General features: G+C 31.8%; 2 protein-coding genes across 5 annotated transcripts in view; one reads left to right on the top strand and one right to left on the bottom strand.

Moving 5' to 3' along the window:
* Positions 1-24,985, top strand: part of LOC140676092 (rap1 GTPase-activating protein 1) — a 138,272-nt gene that overhangs the window by 45,791 nt on the left and 67,496 nt on the right. Inside the window, exons 1-2 of one of the 4 annotated variants that reach the window (XM_072910771.1) lie at positions 7,869-8,315; positions 9,815-10,539. The exons of the other annotated variants lie outside the window; for them this stretch is intronic. Coding sequence (XP_072766872.1) covers positions 10,271-10,539 — 269 coding nt within the window. The 5' untranslated portion in view covers positions 7,869-8,315; positions 9,815-10,270. Of the gene's footprint in view, positions 1-7,868; positions 8,316-9,814; positions 10,540-24,985 lie in introns of those variants that run through there. 4 annotated transcript variants of the gene reach the window in all.
* Positions 1,547-5,662, bottom strand: LOC140676096 (fatty acyl-CoA reductase 1-like). The gene is made up of 8 exons (XM_072910778.1): positions 5,548-5,662; positions 5,090-5,209; positions 4,903-4,996; positions 4,381-4,626; positions 4,165-4,310; positions 3,526-3,825; positions 2,148-2,438; positions 1,547-1,970 (listed from the first exon to the last, which is right to left on the bottom strand). Exons 1-8 carry the CDS (start codon positions 5,559-5,561, stop codon positions 1,706-1,708), a joined length of 1,476 nt encoding a protein of 491 aa, XP_072766879.1. The 5' UTR covers positions 5,562-5,662; the 3' UTR covers positions 1,547-1,705.

Genomic DNA, 24,985 nt, shown 5'->3' with positions numbered 1-24,985 from the left:
ATATTGATTATATTATTTTATAATTAATATGGAATATTTAATCAAATTAAAATTATAAATTAAAGTTATCATTAATATATAATATTAATTTAATATTAAAAATTTTTTTGATCTTCAAGAAGTAAAAAAATTTCAGCAAAATTAAAATATCTAATTTAAAAATGAAATATTCAATTTTAAATTTCTAATGAAATTAGGTTGTATTTCAAAAATATCCTACGGAATAAAACTAGACCGACTTTTTTTTTATTTCAAACAATTGTAGGTATGAGAACAGCATGTCACACAATCATTGAAATGTATTTTATAAAAGAAGCTAAATATCCAAGATTTAAAAACCCTGATCTATTGTTTAAACAACAATAAAAACATCCGCAAAACGCTGAAAAAAATCAATTTTTAATATTCTTCAAAAAGTTGCTTAAAAATTTTCAATTTCTCATAATTGCTCGAATAGATTGGGTTTTTAATATGATCAAGTACAGTAATCAGAATATTTGAGAAAATAAAACGATAGTAGTGTAATGATTTTTTACAATTGAAAAGAAAAGATTGATTGTAAGTTTATTATTTGAAACGGTAACGAAATTAGTAAGAATAGATTAAAATGTAATAAGTAGAATAACATGACAATGTTATTATAAGAATAACTATGTTTTTTTTAATAATTCAATGACGACTATTAAATTAAAATTTAATATTCCTGTCAATGTTTTCTCGTCATCTTTTTTTTAGCGCGATTTTAATTATTACGTTTAATTATTGTGCAAAAGATTACGATGCTCATTTAACGATTTCCACGACTTAATACGATCTTATTTTATACGCCAAGCTATCAGTATTTAAGCAGTCATATATCTTAAATCTGAACGTGATATGTATTACGATAACGATGATTACACATTCCTGAAGATCTATCGTCTCTCGTGAGAGTCCCTCGTGGTCGTTGACGTTCCATAAGTGCTCTCCTGCGTTCTGGAACAGTGACAATCAGACCGAAGAGGCCGCATTGTTGTCGGCATGGTTTACGAGCGTACAGCACATATGCTCGAATATCAGCAGATACGCGATACTTGCATTTCTGGTGAATAGTAGATTTCACCCGGTGATCCCGAACGGGGTCGACGCTATCGTAAATACTATCGGTAAATCACCGCCGTGACGTTCCCCACCGTGGTGCGTGTGTGTATAGCTTCCGATTTTTCCGAATACTTCCACTTTCACTGGCTGACACTCGCGCGTCGTTTATTATTTGTTTCCTGCTTTCTTGTTTTTTCTAATTGATGTCTTTGCGCTGATAAGAAAATACAATTTGTTTATAATAAGGTGGAGAGCAAAATCTAATACAAATTATAATCTAATTACGAAGAATTAGAAATTTTATATAATTTATATATATTATTATATAATTATGTATAATAATTACATATATTATTATATTATTATATAATTTATATTTATATTTATATTATTTATATATAATTATATATAAATTATAATTATATTTTTTATACTTATGACAATTTGATTCTTAATGTGTGTCATTTATAATACATATTTTTATTATAATTATCACACTATATATCTTTAATTATTATTTAAGGAGAAAAGAATATATTAGGTGTTGCAAATTGTGAGCTCTTGATTATATAAATTACATAGAGAAAGCGCGTTCCACATACAAGTGGAGTTTTAACATGTGGGATCAGAGTTCGACATATTCAGCCAGTCCTTCCTTCACAGCGTTCCATGGAGTTTTGTCGACAAATTCACAAATACCACGAGTCATTCGTTTCACGTATTCAACCCAATCAAAGTTGCTCATATCGAACTCGAATATCTCGCGATCCACCGCGTTCATTCGTTCCCACAGTTTGACCATCGCGTTATTCGTGAAGTACCACTGTTGCGTCATAAAATAAGACGTCACCGAGAGATGAGCGTGTATCAGATCGTAGGTCTTGCACCATCTATAAAAGAGATGACGGAGAACGTCCGAGGGAATTGCAGAATTGAGAAACATCCTTGTGTTACACTTACTTTTACACCGCTAAGTCGTAAAAATTTCGTTATACGGCAGGAATGTCTCTCGCGATCAATAAAACGTGTATTTAGATAGTAAAAAAGATGAAAGAAATATAGCCAACCTTGGATCTCGGCCGGTGAGAATGGCCGCCGCGTCCATCGTCACCGCGGGCAACAAGTGGAACAGCCACATGAGAATCTTGTGTATCCATAGTCTACTGTTCCAAAACATACACTGTAACCGTATATTCTTCGCACCCGGTATCTTCGATCCTTGGTCGCGTACGTGTTTTCGGAACGTTTGCCAGATTATCGGTCTTTGACACGACGACACGCAATTGTACACCGGTATCCTTTCCACGTCCGGTACAATGCCGGTCTTCACGTCTACTTTAAAATCTTTCTTCACGTTCCTATTGGCAAAAATAGTATTCAAAAATTGTATTCAAGTGTCAAAGTCCTTTAAAAAGATCTCCATCGCATTTATAAATTTCGTGTTTAAAGAAGAAAAAATATCATGTTTAGCACTCAAAAAAATGATCTTGCAACTTTAACAAAAATTTTCTAGGTGTAAAAAATTAACTGAAACAGATAAATTATTAGCAAATACTGTGATACCGTATATATTTTGCACTTAATCAATTTAAACGACAGAGACAAAATTTATATCCGTTATATTACTATTAGTGTAATTTATTGTTAGACAGAAAATTTGTCTACGATGCCTATCTTTAAGACTTATAATTGACAAGGACAATTATATTTGGCAATAGGATCTAAATTTTCTAGAGATATTGCTGCTATAAATTCCATACGTGACAACAATATTCTAACAGATACAAAAAGTAGCGATAAATTTTAATTGAGACATCTAGAAATCTATCTACATTAGTAAATTATTTTTTTGAATGATAATTTGTTTCAAGATCCTCCTGATTTTTAGCAAAATTTATTTAGAACGAATCATTCACTCAAAAAAATGATCTTGCAACTTTAACAAAAATTTTCTAGATGTAAAAAATTAACTGAAATAGATAAATTATTAGCAAATACTGTGATACTGCATATATTTTGCACTTAATCAATTTGAATGACAGAGACAGAATTTATATCCGTACTATTATTATAATTTAGACAGAAAATTTGTCTGCGATGCCTATCTTTAAGGCTTGTAATTGTCAAGGACAATTATATTTGGCAATGGGATCTAAATTTTCTAGAGGTATTGCCAAAATATTGCTGCTATAAATTTCATTACGTGATAAACAATAAATATTCTAACAGATACAAAAAGTAGCGATAAATTTTAATAAAATATTTTTTTGAGTGAGTAATTAATTTAATATGCCTTTTTTCGTTGACAATGAAATTTTATTTCGCTATTTTATTTATATTATTATTGTATCGCCTTCTCTTCATTTTATTCGTGCTTATTTCGCAGCCGCCTATAAAAAATTAATAAAAATAATTATTGAAAGACTCAAGAGTTAATGAGCTCACCTCACGTTGGTATACCAGGCGGCGGCAATTAGGCTCGACGTCACGTAATCGGCCGGTACGAAATCGAGCTTTTTGTTGGTGTGGCAATGTATCGTGCGCAATAAGCCGAGGCTCGAGCCGGCCAGGAGGCCAACGGGCCCGTACACGCTGTCGGCCCAACCCACAATCGGCTCTTTCCAGGTCGAAGTCACGACGGACGGTCGCACGATACACGCCGGTATCCCGCTACCGTATCGCAGTACCGTGTCCTCCGCAACTGCTTTCATAAATGTGAAGATGTTGGGCCAGCTGCCAATCAATCTATCGAATGAATCAATCAATTTCCCGTAAGAGAATGCGCAGAGGAAGGGGAGAAATAGGAAAAATATGATTTTTTTTCTAGTCTTCTGAAAAAATACGGTTTGATTGTACATGTTGTTATTATTTTAATTAACGTGGAAGCAATTCTGATCCAGAAAATCTACTCTCTGAAAAAAAGGCTCCTTGCAAGGTATTTACAATTTGATCGATTGAAAAATTGTGCATTTTTTCGTGAAAAATATGCATTTTATTTTGCTCAAACCATGTGACGTGAAGAAAACTTCTGGTACTTTTGTCTAAATATTTAATTTTTTTCCTAAATTTTGACATGACACTCACGCCGGTTTGATATCCTCCAGCTTGTTGTCGTTCAAGATATTTAACAGCGACAATAATTGATCGGTTTCTATGGGCGGGGGGTAATGTATCTCTTCGATGGATTTGATTGCCGAATGCGCGAAGACGGTCGACAGATGAACAAAGGCCTGAAATTTTACTTATCGTTATTACGAATTCCCAATGTAACTCTTACACACAATATAAAATTATTATTACCTTGAGATCAGTCATCTCTTTCGCCAATAGTAGCATTTGCTTCGTGCTCTGCACATGAACGTTCCCCATGGTACGAAATTTTTGATTGGATCGTATGATCGTCGTACCGTGAAAAATAACGTTCGTATCGAGCAGTCTGGTTCGATCTTGCGGCGACAAACCCAAATTTGTCGAATCCAGATCACTCTCAATCACCCTTAATTTTTGCAAGAAATTCGGCTGTTCCTTCCTCAGTCTCTCGTATAACTAAAAGAATATTACAGTCTTTATTAATCAAATTTTAAAATAAATAAAGATAATGATAACATACATACATAAATAATAAACATAATAGTAATATTTATATCGACAATTTTTTATATTTAAATAATATTATATAAACAATAAAATAAATATTAATAAAATAATAATATAAAATATGATAAATATTATTGTATCATTTTTATAATTTATTTTTTAAAGGAAAGATTATATTTTTTTATGAGATATTTGCGCTAATAAATAGAAAGAGGAAAATCTTACGGGCATTTCGACAAGTTGCTGTACGCGTTCTTGAGGACTTTTTCCATCTTTCCTTCTTACAAATACATACAATATTGCGATGTTGGGGCAGGATCTATGCAAGAGATGCGCAACATTTTGCATAAAATAATGATAATCTATGGTAGAAAGTTCTTTGCAAGTTTGACGGTAGGTGATTTATGCTTACCGTAACAATTTTTCGATTAGAAGCTTCCCCAGGAAGCCCAAGCCACCTGTTACGAGAACTTTGCGGCCTGAGAAAAATTGCGCGATTTCACTTTCCGCTGTATTGACTGACGACTCGTCGCTGAAAAACATTGAAATAATTTCTCACATTTATGCTTTTATAACTCATTATGATAATTAACCTTCATACTTTCTTCTTAAATCTTTTATTTCCTGAAATAGAAATCTCTGCTACTGTAGAAACACTTGATTACATCATCAGCAAAAAAAAAAAAAAAAAAAAAAAAATTAGAATTAATCACGAAAAGCTTTTTGCGATATATATTTGATATCCAAGAGCTGTAATTTACTCAGAAATTACAACATTAAACTTTTTGCATGCAAAAATATGTTAATATAATACGTAATATACGTGCACGTATATTAACTAATAAAATAATGTCGCAATATATATCTTACATTTGATTGAGCATCGCGGTTCCTGGAAATGCTTGCGCTTCGAGAGTTCTCGTAATTTTCGAAGTCACTGTTATCAGTGTCAAACTTTGACTGACGAAAATCACCTTGTTGGAATTTGAAATCTCATTGTGTATAATGTATTCCAAGTCGGACGAATGGTGTCAGACGATTGGCAAGTTAAATAGAAGTTATATGCAATGATGATTCGACATTTTCTAAGTAAGTCAATCGAGTATCGATATTTACTTGTCTAACGATATTACTTCGTTTCATCATAATTTCCTCAGGCGATTGCAAACTACTCTTGCATTGACGTTACCACAAACATAAAATCGTGCGCAAGACGTAAAAATTGTTTCTAAAAATTATCCATTTATCTATCAAATTTATCCTTTTTTTAAATATTAATTAAAAATATCTATTTTTCTTACTATAAATCTTTTCTTCCGTATAAAATATATTTTTTATCAAAAAATTTAAATTTATCCAAGTTTTATACGAGTTAAACGACTGATAATGTGTCATTGAAAATAATGAGTTTCACTCAAAACAATGATTTTGCAACTTTAACAAAAATTTCCTAGATGTAAAAAATTAATTAAAACAGATAAATTGTTAGCAAATACTGTGATATTGCATATATTTTGCACTTAATTAATTTGAATGACAAAGACAGAATCTATATCCGTATTATTAGTATAATTTAGACAGAAAATATGTCTGCGATGCCTATCTTTAAGGCTTATAATTGTCAAGGAAAATTATATTTAGCAATGGGATGTAAATTTTCTAGAGATATTCCTGATATAAATTCCATACGTGACAAACAATATTCTAACAGATACAAAAAGTAGCGATAAATTTTAATTGACACATCTAGAAATCTATCTACATTAGCAAAATATTTTTTTGAATGATTATTTATTTCAAGATCCTCATGATTTTTAATAAAATTTATTTAGAACGAATCATTCACTCAAAAAAATGATCTTGCAACTTGAACAAAAATTTTCTAGATGTAAAATATTAACTGAAACAGATAAAGTATTAGCAAATACTGTGATACCGCATATATTTTGCACTTAATCAATTTAAATGACAGAAACAGACTTTATATTCGTACTATTAGTGTAATTTAGACGGAAAATTTGTCTGCGATGCCTATCTTTAAGGCTTATAATTGACAAGGACAATTATATTTCGCAATGGCATCTAAATTTTCTAGAAGTATTGCTAGAATATTGCTGCTACAAATTCTATACGTGACAAACAACATTCTAACAGATGCAAAAAGTAGCGATAAATTTTAATTGAGAAATCTAGAAATCTATCTACTAGCAAAATATTTTCTTGAGTGTTCTTTTTTTAAACAGACACATTATCATCGTATCCGGTTCGTGTTAACACAGTAAATTTAAATTTGTATTTTCACATTGAGAACCTTACTAATTTCTCATTTTTTGATCAATTATACATGAAATATATATAGATGACAGGAAGACAAGAGGTTTCTAAAATTATTAAAAGTTTTTTTTTCATAAAAATTAAAAAAAAAACATTTTTATATTTTTCTTTTACCTACAAATATAGCTAGATATCCTTATACAAATTAATATCGAATCTTTACGTAAATCTCCAGTATATACAGTATGTACGATTGCAATTCTGAAATCATTGAAGAATGCGCAACGCTCTTGCAACGACTACGAGGCACTGCGTCTTGTCTCGCCCGAAGTAATATCGCTAGAGGAAGAGGCGTAGGTGCGTTATAAACGTGTACCCGTGGTTCGAGGGGAAAGAAGGAAAAAGAAAACGCACGTACAACACAGGAGGAAAGGTAGACGCGACAGAACGTAGGTCGAAAGACGGAGAAGGAAGGAAGTAAGTAGGCGAGAGGCGAGACTCGTTGCGCGAGAAACAGGGGGCACGTTACTCTCCCCCGGGGGCCTGTGTGCGTGCGCGCGGCTCTCCTTCCCCCTCCAACCGCGTCATTCTTACCCCCTCCGGCGAGCACTGCCGGGGTCTTACGACGTTGTGGAGGGGCGCGCGGTGCGTGACGTGACGCATGCTTCTTCCTCCGTCACACTCGTTCTGTCGTGCCGTCCGCGCGCACGTGCGTCGTCCTACCGATCTCTCTTGTTATCGTCTCGGTTTACTCTCGATCGTGCGTGTCCCGCGTCCCGCGTGCCATGTCGGTGAGATGTACACATTTTTCCGCATTGACGTGCAAACAATCCTTTTCGCCGCAAATGTGTGTAATCGTATAGAGTGATTTTGAAATCTGAAATCGGAAGTTTTTTTTTTTTTTTTTTTTTTTTTTGCAACGCGATCGTGGGTGATCGTCTCTTATGAAAGTGCGTGTCGATCCAGTGCTAAAGATATTTCCGTTTGTTATCGAAACCCGGCGCGCGAACAAAGACAATGCGAGGCCGATAACAGCGTCGAATAGCAGTTACAGTCGGTTACTGCTTTCCGATCGCACACTTCTCTCGTCTTTCAATCTCCATCTCTGTCAGTGAGAAATGCCGTTGTGGTAAATTGTTAACCAAATACGTGTGCCAGCTAATCGGTCAACTGTCATCGATAGGGTGTTTGATCTCGATTACGAACCCGAGTGAACTACGCGCGTTCGAATCAAAGGTCTCTCTCTACGCTCGATCGAGAGCTTCTTGTTTCTCGGAAAAATCTGGGAGATACAAGAGCCGCAGATAATAGCGCGTTGTCTTTCTTCTCACCCGTAGGATTATTCGCCTCTCTTTAAGTTGATCGTAAGTAACTCGACTGTACATTCTTGGAAATCAACATTGTTTACGTTGTACAATTTGTTATTATTACGTACGTGTTGTATGTTGTACGATTCTTTTTCTTTTTACGATTTCGAATTTTGATGTTCTCGCTATTATTATTACTGGAATTTGATTATCGAGTAGAATGTTAATGTAACATCGTTTTATTTTATGAAAGTTTAGATATGTTGAATTCCAATTATTGTATTATTATTCATTATTATTCAATTACTATAAATATACATATATTCGAAGAAAGAGAGTGTGTGCATTTTAACTATTTTAATGTGAATTTAATTCTCTTGTAGTTTCCAATTTATAAATATTATTTTAAAATATTATTTATTGAATTTAATTCTCTTGTAGCTGTCAATTTATAAATACATATTTTATATATCGAATGTAACAGGAAAAGTTTTTCAGGTTTTATGTCGCTTCTGAGAAATATTTTTTGTTTTTGCCATAAAGCAGTGTAATAAATTAAAGTTGTTGGTAGAGCTTTTATTACATCGTTAATCATTCAGATTTTTGAATCCGACAATGTGCAATCTCTTTGTGTATGTTAAGACGTCATCTATTATCTCTATATAAATCTCCAGAAATTGAAAGACTACAAAGAAACAGAAAGAAATTGAAAAGAGAAATTTTAAGAGAAATAGTATAAACGTATGTACAAAAAAAGACACATATTCAAGATTTATGAGAAGCGAAAGATAAGAATTACAATCAGTTTTTCTAAAAATATTGTTTTTAAATTATTATTTTTAAATTATATATTTTTTGTAAGTTGAAATTACAAGAATTAAAATCACATATTTAGATAAAGACTCTTTTCAAATAACCTCTTTAATAAAATTGAGATGCACACAAAATACCTCGTGTAATAATAAAAATGGAATAAAGATTATTTTTTCTTAATTTTATTATTACATCACTATTTTCTCTATTTGTGAAAAAAAGGATGTTTAAAATTTTAAATTAATTTGCAAAAAGAAAAAACATATTCAAGATTTATGAGAAGCGAAAGATAAAAATTATAAACAGTTTTTCTAAAAATATTGTTTTTAAATTATATATTTTTTGTAAGTTGAAATTACAAGAATTAAAATCGCGTACTTAGGTAAAGACTCTTTTCAAATAACCTCTTTAATAAAATTGAGATTCACACAAAATACCTCGTGTAATAATAAAAATGAAATAGAGATTATTTTTTCTTAATTTTATTTTATTTTTTCTATTTGTGAAAAAAAAGGATGTTTAAAATTTTAAGTCAATAAATAAAAAAAAAAATGATAAAAAATTCAATTTAATTTATCTAATTAAAAGATATGCATACACTCTTTACACGTCTCCCTCTACGAAGCTTTGCTATTAATTTAAATAACAAATAGCAAATAATCAGACTCATCGAATATACGTATAGATTGTCCATGCAATCAGATCTAAGTCTCGCGCAATCTATCACCATCTTCCGATGATAGGATCTTCGATCGATCCACGCGTGCCAAAAGCATACGAAAGCAGCGAGAGACGTCGCGCGATCCATCAAGAAAGTACTTTCGAGCCCGCGGGCTGTGCGCGCACGCCGGAGAACGCTCTTATCTCGATAATGGTTATCGAATAGACGAGAGGCGAACAGCCGAGCGTAAGAGGAAGAAGAAGAAGAAGAAGAAGAATAAAACGAGAATCAACCGCGAGAATCGCCAGCGGAGGACGGTCGACCTCGAGATAAGGGAGGACAGCAACGGGGAGGAGCTCGCCGATTGTAAATTATATTCACCCGCGACCGCGACGGAAAAATCAGCCGAGCGGACGAAATAATTATTGTGCGCGTTCTTTCTCTTTTTCTTTTCGCAAAGAGAGAGAGAGAGAGAGACACACACACAGACGAGGGGGAGGTGGATTAATCGCGTCATGCCGATCGCGACGTGAGTCGAATGCGAGGTCCACCACGTCGTCGTCGAGGGGCGGAGAACGCGCCCGTGGCGCAAAGTGATCGGGAAGGTGTCGTCGCGGCAATCGTCCGTCGCCGGGCAGAGGGTGAAGCGAAGGGTAGCGGTGGAGGAGGAGGAAGTGGTGGGAGAGTGGGACCGTTCATCTGGATGCCAGTTCTCGAAGGTGGAGTGCGCAAAAGGGCCGTGCGCAAAATGCGGATGAGGATCTGCGCCGCAACCAAGGAGTCCTATACGCTCCTCTCGAAGAAACGGTAAATTTTTCTCTCTATTTCATATCTTGCAAGGATGTCTATTCCCTGGAAAAACATAAAAAATTTTAAATTTTTAGGGATTTCTTTTGTGTCGGAAAAATCATATTTCGCTCTTTGATAATTTTGCTCTCGTATTGTAAACGATCGATAAGCTAATTATGTGTTCAAAATGAACTATAAATATATATCTATCTCTCTTTACATACGTTCAATATTTTTACAAAATATTGAACAAAGAGAAAGTACACATTTTTATTATAATTTTTAGTAATAAAAAATAAAAATGTATTATGCTTGAAAAATATTTGTCTTCTGAAGGTTTTAGTTTTCATCGTATTTTCATCGAGTGCAAAGTGTTAGAAATACATAAAAGTATTGGAAAAACATAAAAAATCTAAAATTTTTAGGGATTTCTTTTGTGTCGGAAAAATCAAATTTCGCTCTTTGATAATTTTGCTCTCGTGTTGTAAACAATTGATAAGCTAATTATGTGTTCAAAATGAACTATAAATATATATCTATCTCTCTTTACATACGTTCAATATTTTTACAAAATATTGAACAAAGAGAAAGTACACATTTTTATTGTAATTTTTAGTAATAAAAAATAAAAATGTATTATGCTTGAAAAATATTTGTCTTCTAAAGATTTTAGTTTTTATCGTATTTTCATCGAGTGCAAAATATTAGAAAACACATACGTTAAATAAACGTATAATTTTAAAAGGTTGTACTAAAAAAATCTTTAAAATATTCTCTTTATCTAGGATTTTAAACAAAAATATCTGAAAAATCAGGGAATATTTTTACAAGATTTGAGTAAACATTCTGTTTTGCTTTTCCTACAATATTCGTATGAAATTTGTAAAATCTTTGGGTCTATAAAAAATTAACCGAACGCAAATGGAAATCTTTACGTGTTCGATTTCGCGCGGTTTCTCTTGGGCTTTTCTCTCATCATCGCGGATCTCGTTTCAGATAATCCGCGAATTCGTGACGCGTTAAACACGCGTATCCGCGTATCCCGTATTCCGATTTCCGTTGAACGGTGTCCGTTCTCCTTTAGCGATTCGCTAAAGTCGAACGACGCAGCGGCCGTGGTTACAGTTAAGGCGTACGAAAGCGGAAAGAAGAGACACGACAGCGAGAGGGAAGGGGGGGGGAGAGGGGGGAGGAACACAAGAGTCGATCAAACCCGTAATCACAATTTACGGACGAAATATTTATGGACTGTCATTTCGTAAATTACCGCGAGATTACGGCTCGTTACACGGCTGCACTCGCGCGCGTGCAATATCAAGGGTGAAAGAGAGAGAGAGAGAGAGAGAAAGAAGCAGAGTCCGGTCGTGCGGGATCGTGTAACGGGTACACTTTAACTTTGAACGACACTGAACAATCTCCATATACGGAAAGAATGTCGATGTGAATATGCATTTCTTTATCAGAGCTGAAATTTTACGACCTGTTCCAAAATTTCTGAAAATTATATTTTTACCACGACTGAGCTATTGGCTGAATTAAATCAATAGGGAATTTACATAATTAAAAAAAAAAAAAAAAAAAAAAAAAAAAACAATTATATTCAATAATTTATATATGATTTTTATTGTAATTTTTTTTTCGGAATTTTTTAGTGCAAATAGACCGGGAAAATAAATATTAAAATATTGCATAATTTGAAAGTGTCGAAAACGATCCGGAAAGACCCAAGTCTACCCGAATGTAATATGTGACGTCACGCACTGTGAGCTATTAAAATTGTTTTCCCTTCACGTAGAAAAATTCAAATATTTTGAATTTTTTTAATTTTTTCTACTTAATAAATTAAATTATGGAAATCAAAAATAAAAAGGACGAATAGATTTGTAATACCATTTACTTTATATTTAAACGCAAAAAAGTGTAATATTTTTTTCAGGCAAATTCTCTATTTTAGTATCTCCTAATCTTACGCGAGATATTAAATATCTAATAATATTCTATTTGATTCATTTATTTCCCTATTAATATATTTTATATTATTAACTCTCGTACGTGTGTGTGTGTTATTTAGAAATTATTGCATTGCAATTTGTATTACTTTCTACCGGTTATTGTATTGAGAATTGTATATATATATATATATATATATATATACACTGCATCTTTTTATACTTATCCTTTTAGACTGTATAACTAAACACGAATTTGCAATTTTACGACACTATTTTGCATTCATAAATCATAGAACGCTTGCGGCGCGTAATCACGTTTAGAAGAAAAATAGTATATAAATAGGGGCGGCAGAGAAGAGGGGTAGGGGGCGAGGAGGTGATACTCGTTGGTATTCGACACCGAAATGATCGATACTCTATTAAGCTTCCTCAGCTGTATCAACGATCGATTTATATGGTAGTTTCAAGAGAGAGAGAGAGAGAGAGAGAGAAAGAGAGAGGGAGAGGGAGAGGGACAATTTGCCCGCGGATATGAATAACTTAGTTGGTTTAAAACGCGCGATGGAGGTACATAAAATACGAGGCGAGTCACATAAGTCGCACGAGAGTGTCTAACGATTGTTGCGTAATCCGGAATATTTACAAGCTCGATTATCCCGGGATGAAAATCGGCCGTCGTTTTTAAGCCTTTATGTCCACAAGCGGCGAGACGTATATTCAGCCGTCGCGCATTCATCGCGCGAACGGAATTATAATAATTCATGGCGAGTCGTCATAAATATTAATTCGCGCGTAGCCATGTACTTTGATTATTTACACACAGTCACGTTATGGATAATTCTAAACAACCCTCTTACAATTTTTAGTATCCGATTACCGTTGACAGATAACGACTGGAAACTTTCTGTATATTTCGTGTAAATGTTCTCGCAAACAAAGATGAATCATTATTCTTTTTATCATATCTTTCGTAATTAACGTGATCGATTCAGCGATAATCAATCGAGAACGAGACTTTTCTGAAATTAGACGATGGAAGAATACCATATAATAAATTCATAGTTTCAAACTTCAGACCCTTATAATAATAATAATAATAAAAGATCAAAATTAAAATCAAAATTAAAATTCAATTATTTTAATGAAGATTGAATTATATGTTGAAATTTTATTTATTTAAAAATTTTTTACGATACATGAAAAATATTGAATTTATATTTACGTAATAAAATGTAAAAAGTGATGTATTTATTAATTTGTACATTATTTTTATTTGAGTAATAAAAGCTTTGTTAATCTAATTTAATTTTATAAATAAATTATAACATATATTTAACATTTGTGTTTACTATTTACTGCTATTGGATCACGTCTAATTAACGCTATAATGTTCGTAGAGTGCATAAATATTATGCATCGTGTATTATACATCGTACAAAATATATATTAAGCAATGCATTGTGTCTGTATTATGAAAATTATAAAATCGAAGAGTAGTGTCGAGGCCATAATGTCACTCTTAATACTGATTTAAGTAGTAAAGGGATACGAAAATGAGATTGATAAAAAGGGTAATCCCTAGGGATACGCAGGTATAAAGGCAAATATCTCTCCCTTTGTAATTCGAGACGACTTACAATCGCTCGGATGTAACTTTGAAAAACAATTTATAGTAGCTTGGAATATTTATTGCCCATGGGAGATGAAAAGGGAGTTTCTTATCGTAAAACAAAGTTTTCGATAAGAAATGCGACATATGTTGAAAGTATTAAATTTCCGAAATAGTCTCTTTTAAAAAATAATTTAAATGATAGCCTTTTCTAAAAGTTTATGTATTTGAAATGATTACTAATATATATATATATATTTTTTTGTATATATAAAATACTGAAATTTTTATTATTATTTATGCCTGTATTATTGAAGATAAACAATACATATAATACATATGTATAATAAAATTGATTCCTATGCCACATACACGCGAGGAAATTTAAATTATGTTTTAAAGTTTACGATTGACTCAAGCACATAACAAGAATTTCTTTATCTTGTCTCCCTATCACTTCAATGAGCTTCGTACATATTCGAACAAGGGCAATTGGGGGCACTGTCCCCCCAAAGCATAAACAGTTCTGACGTCGCGTCTAACTCCGTATGACGACAGATATAATTCGCACCTCGCGCATTTCTTTTTTATTCCACGCTTCATTTATTCTTGAATAACTTCGATAGTCTGCTTCGTGTCGCATTCCAGCGTCTGAGATTACATTCCCAGATATTTTCCCGACGAATCTCTCCGCTCATGTCGGCTACGAAAAAGAGACGTACGTCTGTAGGGTATCTCGTATTCATTGCAGCAAATTTTTTTATTTAAAAAAGAAATTGAAATTTGTCTTTAGCAGAAAATGTATTTAAAAATCTTTTTAATGTCAAATAATAAATATTTAATCTGAAATGTGATTATATTCAGAGTTGGGATTGATAAGAGTATTAAAATGCAGTATCACATAGTAACTGCATAGAATCTCTTTCTAGTATCTTTCTACTTTGTAAAAAAAAAAAAAAAAAATTTAAGTAGACAGATAAGTCAATGATTAGTCAAAAATTCGATATTATGAAAATTATCGCATTGTGTTAGAATTTTAAAATAAAAAAAATTGAAGAGACGTGAAGAAAGCGATTTTGATCATATTTACAAATCTATTGAAAGTAAATTATAACAATAAGAAAATTATTTTATTCACATTTACAGAATTTAAAAGAGTTTAAGAAAGCTCATTTACACTTTTTTTTAGTTTGTCTTATTTAAAGTAATTTATTATTATCAAAATTATTACACACGTTATTATCAATAGCACTATCAAAATTGTATCATTTTGATTACTTTAATGTAAAATAATGATTAAAAATTTTTAATGTTTAATGTAAACATTTAATCTTGTATTAAAAAAAATTATTGTGTAAAGTTTGTATTGTATACAAAAAAAGTAACGGAAGTTGTAACGATTCGTTACTTTTTGAGTAACAGTAACGGTAACGAGTTATAATAAAGTAATTTTCCCAACTCTGATTACATTAATATTTTTAATGGAACTTTATTAATTTTGTAAATTGAAAGTTTCCGAGCAAGGCTGCTTTCAGCTGAATTTTATGTGATAAAAAAAAAAAAAAAAAAAAAAAAGAAAAGGGATTCTGTCGAAAATCAACTCTACAGTCTTGTTCAGAAAAGATAGCGAGATACATACATGCCGTATATTAACACGTAAGCCAAGAACAAGTGACTGTATGTTCGCGATATCTCCGACTATTCCTTCTCTCCTCTCTATCATTTTGCTTACTCTTCCTCCCCTCTTCTCTTCTTTCATCTCGGTCTTCTTATACATACGGGTTCACGCGTGTTGCAGCTGCCACGCTACAGTCTACACGTGTGTCGTCGTCGTCGTCGTCGTCTGGTCTTCTTTCTCTCTCTCTCTCTTTCTCTCTCTAGCCCTCTTCTCGTTTTCTCCTGGAACCCCTCTAATAATGAATCAAAGTACTGTGTATCACACTTTCAGACTTTAGAACAGCGTCTAGTAGCGGTGTTCTGACCCGTATATTAGCAACACATTTGTCGCTATCTTAATCATTTTAATCGCGTGGAATAACACGAACTTGCAATGTTTCTAAACATGTACTTAATGCGTTTACGCTTTTACGTTAATTATCATGAGATATTCGACGACTATTTACATTTTCTTCATCTAATCAATTTCATACATCGATTAATTTTTTTTCCTTGTTGCACAATTGTTTATATACCTCGCTCACTCTAGTTTGTAATTATCGCTAATGTCTTTTAAGTATAATTACAATCTTGTTAATTATTTTTCTGATTCATCTATTCGAGTGATATTTTATACAAGAGAGAAGAAAGTATTTCTTAATTATCATGATATTCAATGATCATTTTTCATATGATCAATTTCATTAAATGGATTAATTTCTTTTTTTTTTTTTTTTTTACATTATTTATTTCGTAATTGTTTATTTTCGCTTGCTCACTCTAATTGTGCAATTATCTAATGTCTCTTAAGTATAATTGCAATCTTGTTAATTATTTCTTTGATTTATCTATTTGAGTAAAACTTTATACAGAAAAGAGAGAAAAGTGTCCTTCCCACGCAAAGATATATCGTATTTTACGCATGATAAAAAATTAAGTAATGAAAAAAATCTATGACATTTTGCAATTATACGCGAGTTTGCTGTTATCTGAGATCTTTGATACGGAAGTAATTAATATACCGTGCGGCGCGGGATATTGCGGCAACAGATTTGCGATTAGATGCTCTTCTTATATATATCTCATCGGCGAAAGACTTACGTCGTTAACGGTTGATTCGCTCGATCTTTTCCGTTTTTTCACGTTGCGTGCCGACGTTTCGCTCGAAGAATTATCAGATCATCATATCGGAGTGGCGGGTACAGTTATGGAAATGAATGCCCAGTCACAGCGGCTTTAAACGTGACTTATGGATACTAGAAGCGTAATCCTTTCAATGAAACACTCGTCCGGTATTGCTGTAACGTAAACACGATAGATACAAATCGATGGATTAATAACAAGATGTTAAATGGAAAATAGTATTGTGCTACATTATAATTTCTTTATCTTAAATGCCGAGTCACTCAAGTTATCGTGAAATTAATTATGTTTCACGGAAAATATATGACATCAACGCTGTTATTTTGAAATTCCTGGGAATTTTAATTTATTTTTATTTACAACTAAATACTCGCATTCTTTAAATAAGTATTTTTAGAGAATTTTTAGAGAAGGAAAAAAAGATTATTATTAACCCTCAAACTGAACACGTGGGTTTTTCGTGTCTGTGCCATTTTTAATCCATTGTTTTAAAAAAATATTAATAAAATTTCGAGGTTGGAAATTTATCCAAAAAAAAGTTTGCGTCAAAAGGGACTTATAACTGAAGGGACAATTTAAACAGTTCATTCAAAAGTGCTGGCGAATCTAAATCTGAAGTGGACACAAATGATTCACGTATTCGCTTTATGTAGGTATATTAAATAAGAAAGGTGAACAAATAAATTTTTTAAAAATATTGTTTTTTTTTTTTTTGCTGTTAATCGTTTTTCCTAAATTACAGACGCATGATATGTTTAAATTGTTCTGCCAATCTTTAATTTCTATTGTGTTCATTTATTTTTATGTTAAAAGTATCTTTTGTTAAATCAGCATGATAACGAGCAACAAAACAGGGGTTGTATGTATTAATTAATCAATTTTTATACTGTAGATTGTAATGTGAATAACATTTTGTTTTCGCTTTTCTCTTTCAAATAAATTACTTGAAGATTAAACAAAAAATTTTCCACAGAAAAAACACATTTTTATACCTGAAAGCTACCCATTTTCGATCATTCAAATAATTATATTTTTTTAAAGCCGTGGACATATAGTATTTTTTTCATAAACTTTGAACTGAAAAGAAAAAATTCCTGGAAGCCTTTTTGTTCAAAATTATTTTTTCAAATTTTTATTAATTTTTATATAAAACATCAATGTTTCCAAATCTTGATCTAACAAATAACAAAAATATAGTATTTAAAAATATTTTTTCTTTAATTCTACTACATAAACTTTTAGTTTAAACTTAAAAGAAGATGTGTAAATTTTTTCAGAATTTTTTAAGTTATTTTAGAGTACAAAAATTAACTCGGACTCCAGTTACCCACGTGTTCAGTTTGAGGGTTAAAGATGCCAAAATAAATATTACTACTTTTTAAAGAATTTTTTTTTTTTAAATTAATATTTAACATCGCACGTATTTAATTGTAATTTCCACGTTGCATTAACATCAGAACTCCAACTTGATTCTAAAAATAAAGTGCTAATTTTGCACCAACGCTTTTCATAGAGAACCTTTCGCATTTCGAGGAAGCTTTTGAGAAGAAGCAGTCGAGAATGCTCGAATCTCCTGATCTTCGAACAACATTCGTGTAGTACGCGTTGTGTGGCAATATCGTCGCTACTATTATTATACAATGGCCCATTCTATTTCATTATTCCTCGTTTCCGCGAAGGCTCTCGCGCGATACCGATAACGTCGCGATGCAATAAAGTTAAGAAGGATGCGGGTGTTCTCGCCCACGGCTGCTTATGTTGGCAGACGAAGCGGCAAAAATCACGTTACTTGAATTCCAGCGAGCGAGAATAAAAAAATTCAGATCAATTCAAGCAGAAATTGTAAGATATTTTAAAATTAAATAATATGGTCTACTTGTACTTGCTTCTTGAAATATTGATCTCCTTTTGCTTTATATCTATGTGATGTTTCAAACGGTTTTTTTTTTTTTTTTTTTTTTTTTTTTTTTATATAACGTAATCTTTGCTGATGAGTAGTCATCGAAACCAGAGGAGTCATTAATAACCGTTAATGATAATCGTTACACGAAGAGTATTATGAACGCGTAACTTTGTACGGTGATTAGTTGGCGAAGCGGTTCATTCGGTAGCATCTACCACTTTGTAAGAGAGATGGAAGAGAGAAAGTAAGAGCGAGCGGAGATAACCGCGTGTCCGTCGGCGATAGGCACCTCATTAAGGCCGCCGATCCTCGAAAGGATAACTGGGACATAAATGCAACAACGCGGATACAAAATGACCACCGTTCAAAACTCGTTTCTTATCGTGTCGGCAAAATGCTATGCAAATTGTCCGATTGAGCGAACTTCTACACTCGCATGCAAATCTGCAATCTGACTGATTTTCCCTTTTTTTATTGTCGCGAGACATTATGTTATGGAAATGACTCATTTATCGTAGCCTTTTAAAACGTTAATAACAGCGAACGATAAAGTGGAGTACAATGTCTTGGTCTTCGGAAGTCGATCATTAATCATTCCTCGACCAAATTCTTGTATATGAACGTGAAAAACGATAAAAAATATTAATTTAATTTTATTCATACATTACGCAAAAAAATTAAAGGGCCACTTTCTTCCACGTGAAAGAGGCCAATTTTCAAGTAGTTGCAACTTCCTTCAAAATAATCGGAATAAGATCAACAAAAAGGCGTTTCAAAGCTTGAAGTTTCTAGTTTTAGAATCTTTAAATGAATTTTAATTCTTTCTATTCGTTACAAAATTACGTTGTAAAGAAACGACGTCCGTCGATTGAACAAATTTTTCACAAGTTTGTCTAAGAATATCGAATTAAAAAAAAAATTCTAGCACGATTTCATTAATTGGGTGTTTAAGAGCAGAGTTTTAACTTTAATTTATTTTTTTGACGAATGTTCTGTGGTTTTTTTTTCACCGAGATATTCATTATTAAAGCAAAATCGAGCTGTGGACTTTGAACGCTTATAATTAGTGAAAAAATGAGCGTATAATAATCATTAAAAAATTAATTTAAAGAGAAAAGTTAGCACTTTAAAATGCTCCCATCGCTTTGTCAATCATAATTCATTTTTAAAGCGTAATTGTTACTTAAAAATCAAGTAAAATTTGCACTTTTATCTTTTTTTATTTAAATCAATGAAAATTAACGAAAAAACGCTAAAATTTTCATAAACTTTACAACGTTTATAAGTAAAAAGCGTTCCAGTTACTCGTACAAAAGGCCAAAGTGTTTTTTCTACACATTTCAAAAACTTAAATTAATGATTATTATACGATCATTTTTTCACTAGCTATTATCGTTCAAAGTCAATAGTTTGATGCTTTAATAATAAATATCTCGACAAAAAAATCATAAAACATTCGTTAAAAAAAGAAATTAAAGCTAAAACTTTGCTCTTTAATATTTAATTAATGAATTTGTGCTAGGATTTTTTAATTTTGTATTTTTGGACAAAATTTTGAAAAATTTGTTTAATCGACAGACGTCGCTTTTTTATAATGTAATTTTGTAAGGAATAGAAAGAATTGAAATTCATTTAAAGATTCTAAATCTAGAAACTTTAAGCTTTGAAACGCTTTTTTATTGATCTTATTCCGATTATTTTTAAGAAAGTCGCAACTACTTGAAAATTGTCCTTTTTTTATATGAAAGAAAGTGGCCCTTTAATTTTTTTGCGTAGGGTATATTTCATTTAATGTGAAATAAAATGTATGTGTATGTAACATAAAAATATGTCTCGCATAAAAATATATCATCTATTATAAATTAAAAAAAAAATTATGTGGTATATTAATATTTAATTTTAATTATGACGGAATGTGGATAAAAATATTTGGAAAATAGTGGTAAAGTATTGTTGATAAATTTATACTTTATGCTGTAATTAGCGTCGCGCGTGTCGATAGAAATTAAAAAATTATTATTAAATACAAACGTAAACTAATCTCGGAAAAGAATAATAGACAATTGTAATTTATCTCTGAAATTGATTAGCTTTCAGCTCAGATATAATTGAAATGTTTTTCCGCTGCGTCCAGCTTTTATTTATCTATCTTATTTATACAGCGCCGACAATGATACATTAGTCTATTTTTTCCTCTATTAAATCTTTAAGCCGTTGAAAGGTCCCTGTAGCCCAATACTTCTCGACGATTAACACAAGCTTAGATAATATACCGTTGCATCACATTTTATCGCGACTTCATAAATCTTTCGAAGTTTATGTACTTTTCGGTTGTGAAACGCTGGCCTTAATTTTATACGAAAACAAGTAGCAATAAAAATATAATTATAAATTTCTTTCTCTTTTTCTCTCTCTTTAATATACGTTGTTAATACATATATAATAACAAATATATATTAAATTATTTATTGTTGCATCATTTAATTTTTATAAGAGAAACAGTGTAATACATTAAAAATATATTTATAACAATACATAAAAATCTACAATAAAATAAAATTTTCTTACACCATTTTTTGGCCAAGTAAATGTTACATAGATATTGATATTTTGCGTTACATCCATGTAGCTCAAAATTATGCGGTTTCCCTCAAAACAAGATAGTTGCGGAATCATCTCTTTATCGATCTTTATATTGACGAACAAACGTCGACCCTTCGAAGTGGGGTTATTGAGAGGGTAAATTATCGGAAGTTTTGGGCAATCTATGGGGGACCGTGATGAAGATGCGGGGGATTGTCGAGGGGGAACGAAATTGGAGATTATGCTGAAAATGCGTCATCCGTCGTTTCGTGTAATGTCCGTATTTACGGACGTGATGATATTTCAAGCGAGCGGACACGATTGTGTCAAGAGTTCGTCGTACGTGCTTTGGCACGCGATCGAACCGGTTTCGCGAGGATAACGTGTAATTGCAATTTACGTAAACTCCATCGGCGGCTGATGAAGCAAAATAACGCGGTTTGTTGAATTTTCGCTAGAATAATATTTTGTAAATTTTTTTTCAAGATTACGAGTTGAACATTAAAGTTTTGTTAATTATATGAGGCGTTTTAATTGTTGATTAAATAATATATTTATAGAAAATCATCTATTCATACAGAATTATATACGTACTAGAAATTTGTTTATTAGTTAAAATTTTATATACGTGTAAAATTTTTTTTATAAATATATTATTTAATCAATAATTAAAACGCCTCATATAATCAAAACTTTAATGCTCAACTCGTAATCTTGAAAAAAAATTTACAAAATATTATTCTAATATTATAATATTGTAATATTGTAAAAACTATAATTTTCAATATTTTAAATGTTAATTTTGTATATGTATCTCTCTAAAAACACTGAAAAAAATTAATCACGACAAAATATTTGAATGGGCAATGTAAATATCAAAACTGTCATTATTTCAATATTATTGTATAAGCATTTTATGATCTATGATTATAAATATCCTAAAGTTTCTTTCGGTACCGAGAGCGCTGTCTAGAGAAGGTTGATCATCAGACGAGTCAAAGACGAAGCCGAGGCGAGGCAAAGGAGCGTTCTGGACAGGAAACGAGCAATTAAGAGGCCAGAGCGACCTTATCTCGCGCGAGCAGCATGCTAGGCGGCTTCTTGATGCTGTATGGGAAGGGGTGAGGAAGGGAGAAGGTTGTAAATGCGTATATATGCGAGAATCGGCACGAGGCCTGAGACGTTATTCGCTGTAACATCATCGCCGTCATTGGAATGTGACGGAATGACGGGAGAAATTGGTGATTCAACTGGCGTTAAACGTCCGACTTTTTTAGTTGAAACTTTAGCTCGTTCATCGAGAGAGCCCTGCATTACTTATCTTAGACATCAGCCAGTTTGAATTGCACTGTCGGAAACGAGGGAATGTTAATTGACGAAAGATATTATTGATTCATCGTTATAGAATTCCTTGGAATTTCAGTGAAAAGTTTGAAATATTTTATCAATTGTAAATAGTATATTTTATAAACATTTTATCAGTTTGGAATATTTTTACAATTTTATTTTTGAAATATTTTATACTGTAAGAATTTTTTTATCCTTTATATATATTTGTATAATTTAAATTTTTTAAACAAAATAACTATATATTTATTTGGGCAATAGATTGATAACTAGATATTTAAATAAGATATTTAATTATATTTTGATCTGTAATATATGAATAAGATTGTTTAAAAAATTTTTTTAATTTTAATATTATTTTTTAAATTCATTTTTAAATTAAAAAAGCATCTCGAAAAAGAGAGAGAGAGAGAGAGAGAGAGATTATGATATAAAAATAATAATGTGAGTGAAATTTTAAATACTTTGTATATTATATGAGAAGATGAGCAAATTTCATCTTATTTTTCTTATTTATTTACAATATTTTATACTGTAAGAATTTTATTATCCTTTATATATATTTGTATAATCTAAATTTTTTAAACAAAATAACTATATATTTATTTGGGCAATAGATTGATAATTAGATATTTAAATAAGATATTTAATTATATTTTGATCTGTAATATATGAATGAGATTGTTTAAAAAATTTTTTTAATTTTAATATTTTTTAAATTTATTTTTAAATTAAAAAGCATTTCGATAAAGAGAGAGAGAGAGAGAGAGAGAAGAGAGAGAGAGAGAGAGAGAGAGAGAGAGAGAGATAATAAAATAATAATGTGACTGAAATTTTAAATACTTTGTATATTATATGAGAAGATGAGAAAATTTCATCTTATTTTTCTTATTTACATTGCAACGGATGTATAATTCTTTCCTTCTAATCCGGACGATTCTCTGCGTCAGAAAACCGGTAGATAACAACTTTACACGAGTCTGCAATATTTCATATTATACTTTAGGAATTCAAGGCGGTTTTATATTTTCACGAGAGAGAGAGAGAGAGAGAGAGAGAGAGAAAGAGAAAGAGAGCAAAATGCCAATTTCCGCCGCAGTCCGTAATGGGAACGCGACACGCGCCGCTTGCTTCCTGCTGTATACGCTTTATTAAATCAATCCGATTACTAATGTCGAGCGGTGGCACAGAAAAGAGAGAGAAAGAGAGCTCGTGTTTGCGCCAAACAGACGTTATCGAGCACGTAATCTGTCTGAATGGAGTCATACGCTGTAACCGCAATTCCATCGCATGTGGAAGCTCCGACATAATGGCCAAGTTTCGAGGGCCACGTTTCGAATGGCACACATATATTATAGGTATGTGTATACAATAGCGTCGCAATGGTAATCGGAGGGGTGTGCGGGACAGTGGGCATTTTGTGAGTCATGCGTCATCCGTCCCGCCTGGCGCGATGCACCCTTCTCGAGATCATCATCGGGATCTCGCTCTCTTTCTCTCTCCCCGCCCCTACCTCGCTCCCCTGTGGTGCGAGGTTTGGCCACGTTTTTATCGCTTCCACGTGGGGATACTTTGCAATTTTTTTTTTTTCGTTACCTACTCTTTAATTATGTCTCTGCCGCTGCCTAGCTTGATGCAGTATTATACTCACGATGCACTATTATATACTCGTATGAAATATCGAGTTGGAAAATATCTAGATTTTTTTTTATTTATTTCTTTGTATATATTTTTTACAATTAGAGTACTATATTTTGTTTATGTTTTTTACACAATTGAAAGAAGAACGATACATTTTTGAAATATATATACATTTATTTATTTTTTTAAATAATAAAATTATAAAAAATTGTTTCGAATAAAAGGTTTAAGATGTATATATATTGTATAATGACGTAAACGAAAAATTTTTTTAATTTTTATAATTTTCGTTGGAGATGATTTATTTATTTATTTATTAGAAATTGTTTTCTGGTCTTATACCAATATTTCATATTATACTAAAATACAAGTGACAATATATTTTATAAATGATATTGAAAAATCTTACTTTATTGCACATTATCGAATTTAAAAATACCTTACAAAAATTGTAGTGAAATAAATATTTTAGTAAAAAAAATAATATATAATTTAATTAATATTAAATGTAATTAATAAAACATATAATTAAAAGATTTGCATTCAAGTCATCGCATAAATCTTCTTAAACAAAATAACTTTTATTTTCTCGAAATCTTGAAAAACTCCAATATTTCCTGGTTTTATTAC

Source organism: Anoplolepis gracilipes, chromosome 2, assembly GCF_047496725.1.
Source record: "Anoplolepis gracilipes chromosome 2, ASM4749672v1, whole genome shotgun sequence".
NCBI lineage: Eukaryota > Metazoa > Arthropoda > Insecta > Hymenoptera > Formicidae > Anoplolepis > Anoplolepis gracilipes.
Note: the sequence above shows the minus strand (reverse complement) of the source record. Positions and strands in the feature narration are given on the sequence as shown.

What these genes read in the sequence shown, in the direction of transcription:
- LOC140676096 (XM_072910778.1), bottom strand. An exon ending in CTAATCGAAAAATTGTTACG is followed by an intron (nt 4,997 to 5,089) that starts GTAAGCATAAAT and finishes TCTCTTGCATAG; the next exon opens with ATCCTGCCCCAACATCGCAA. An exon ending in CTCACCGGCCGAGATCCAAG is followed by an intron (nt 1,971 to 2,147) that starts GTTGGCTATATT and finishes TCTCTTTTATAG; the next exon opens with ATGGTGCAAGACCTACGATC.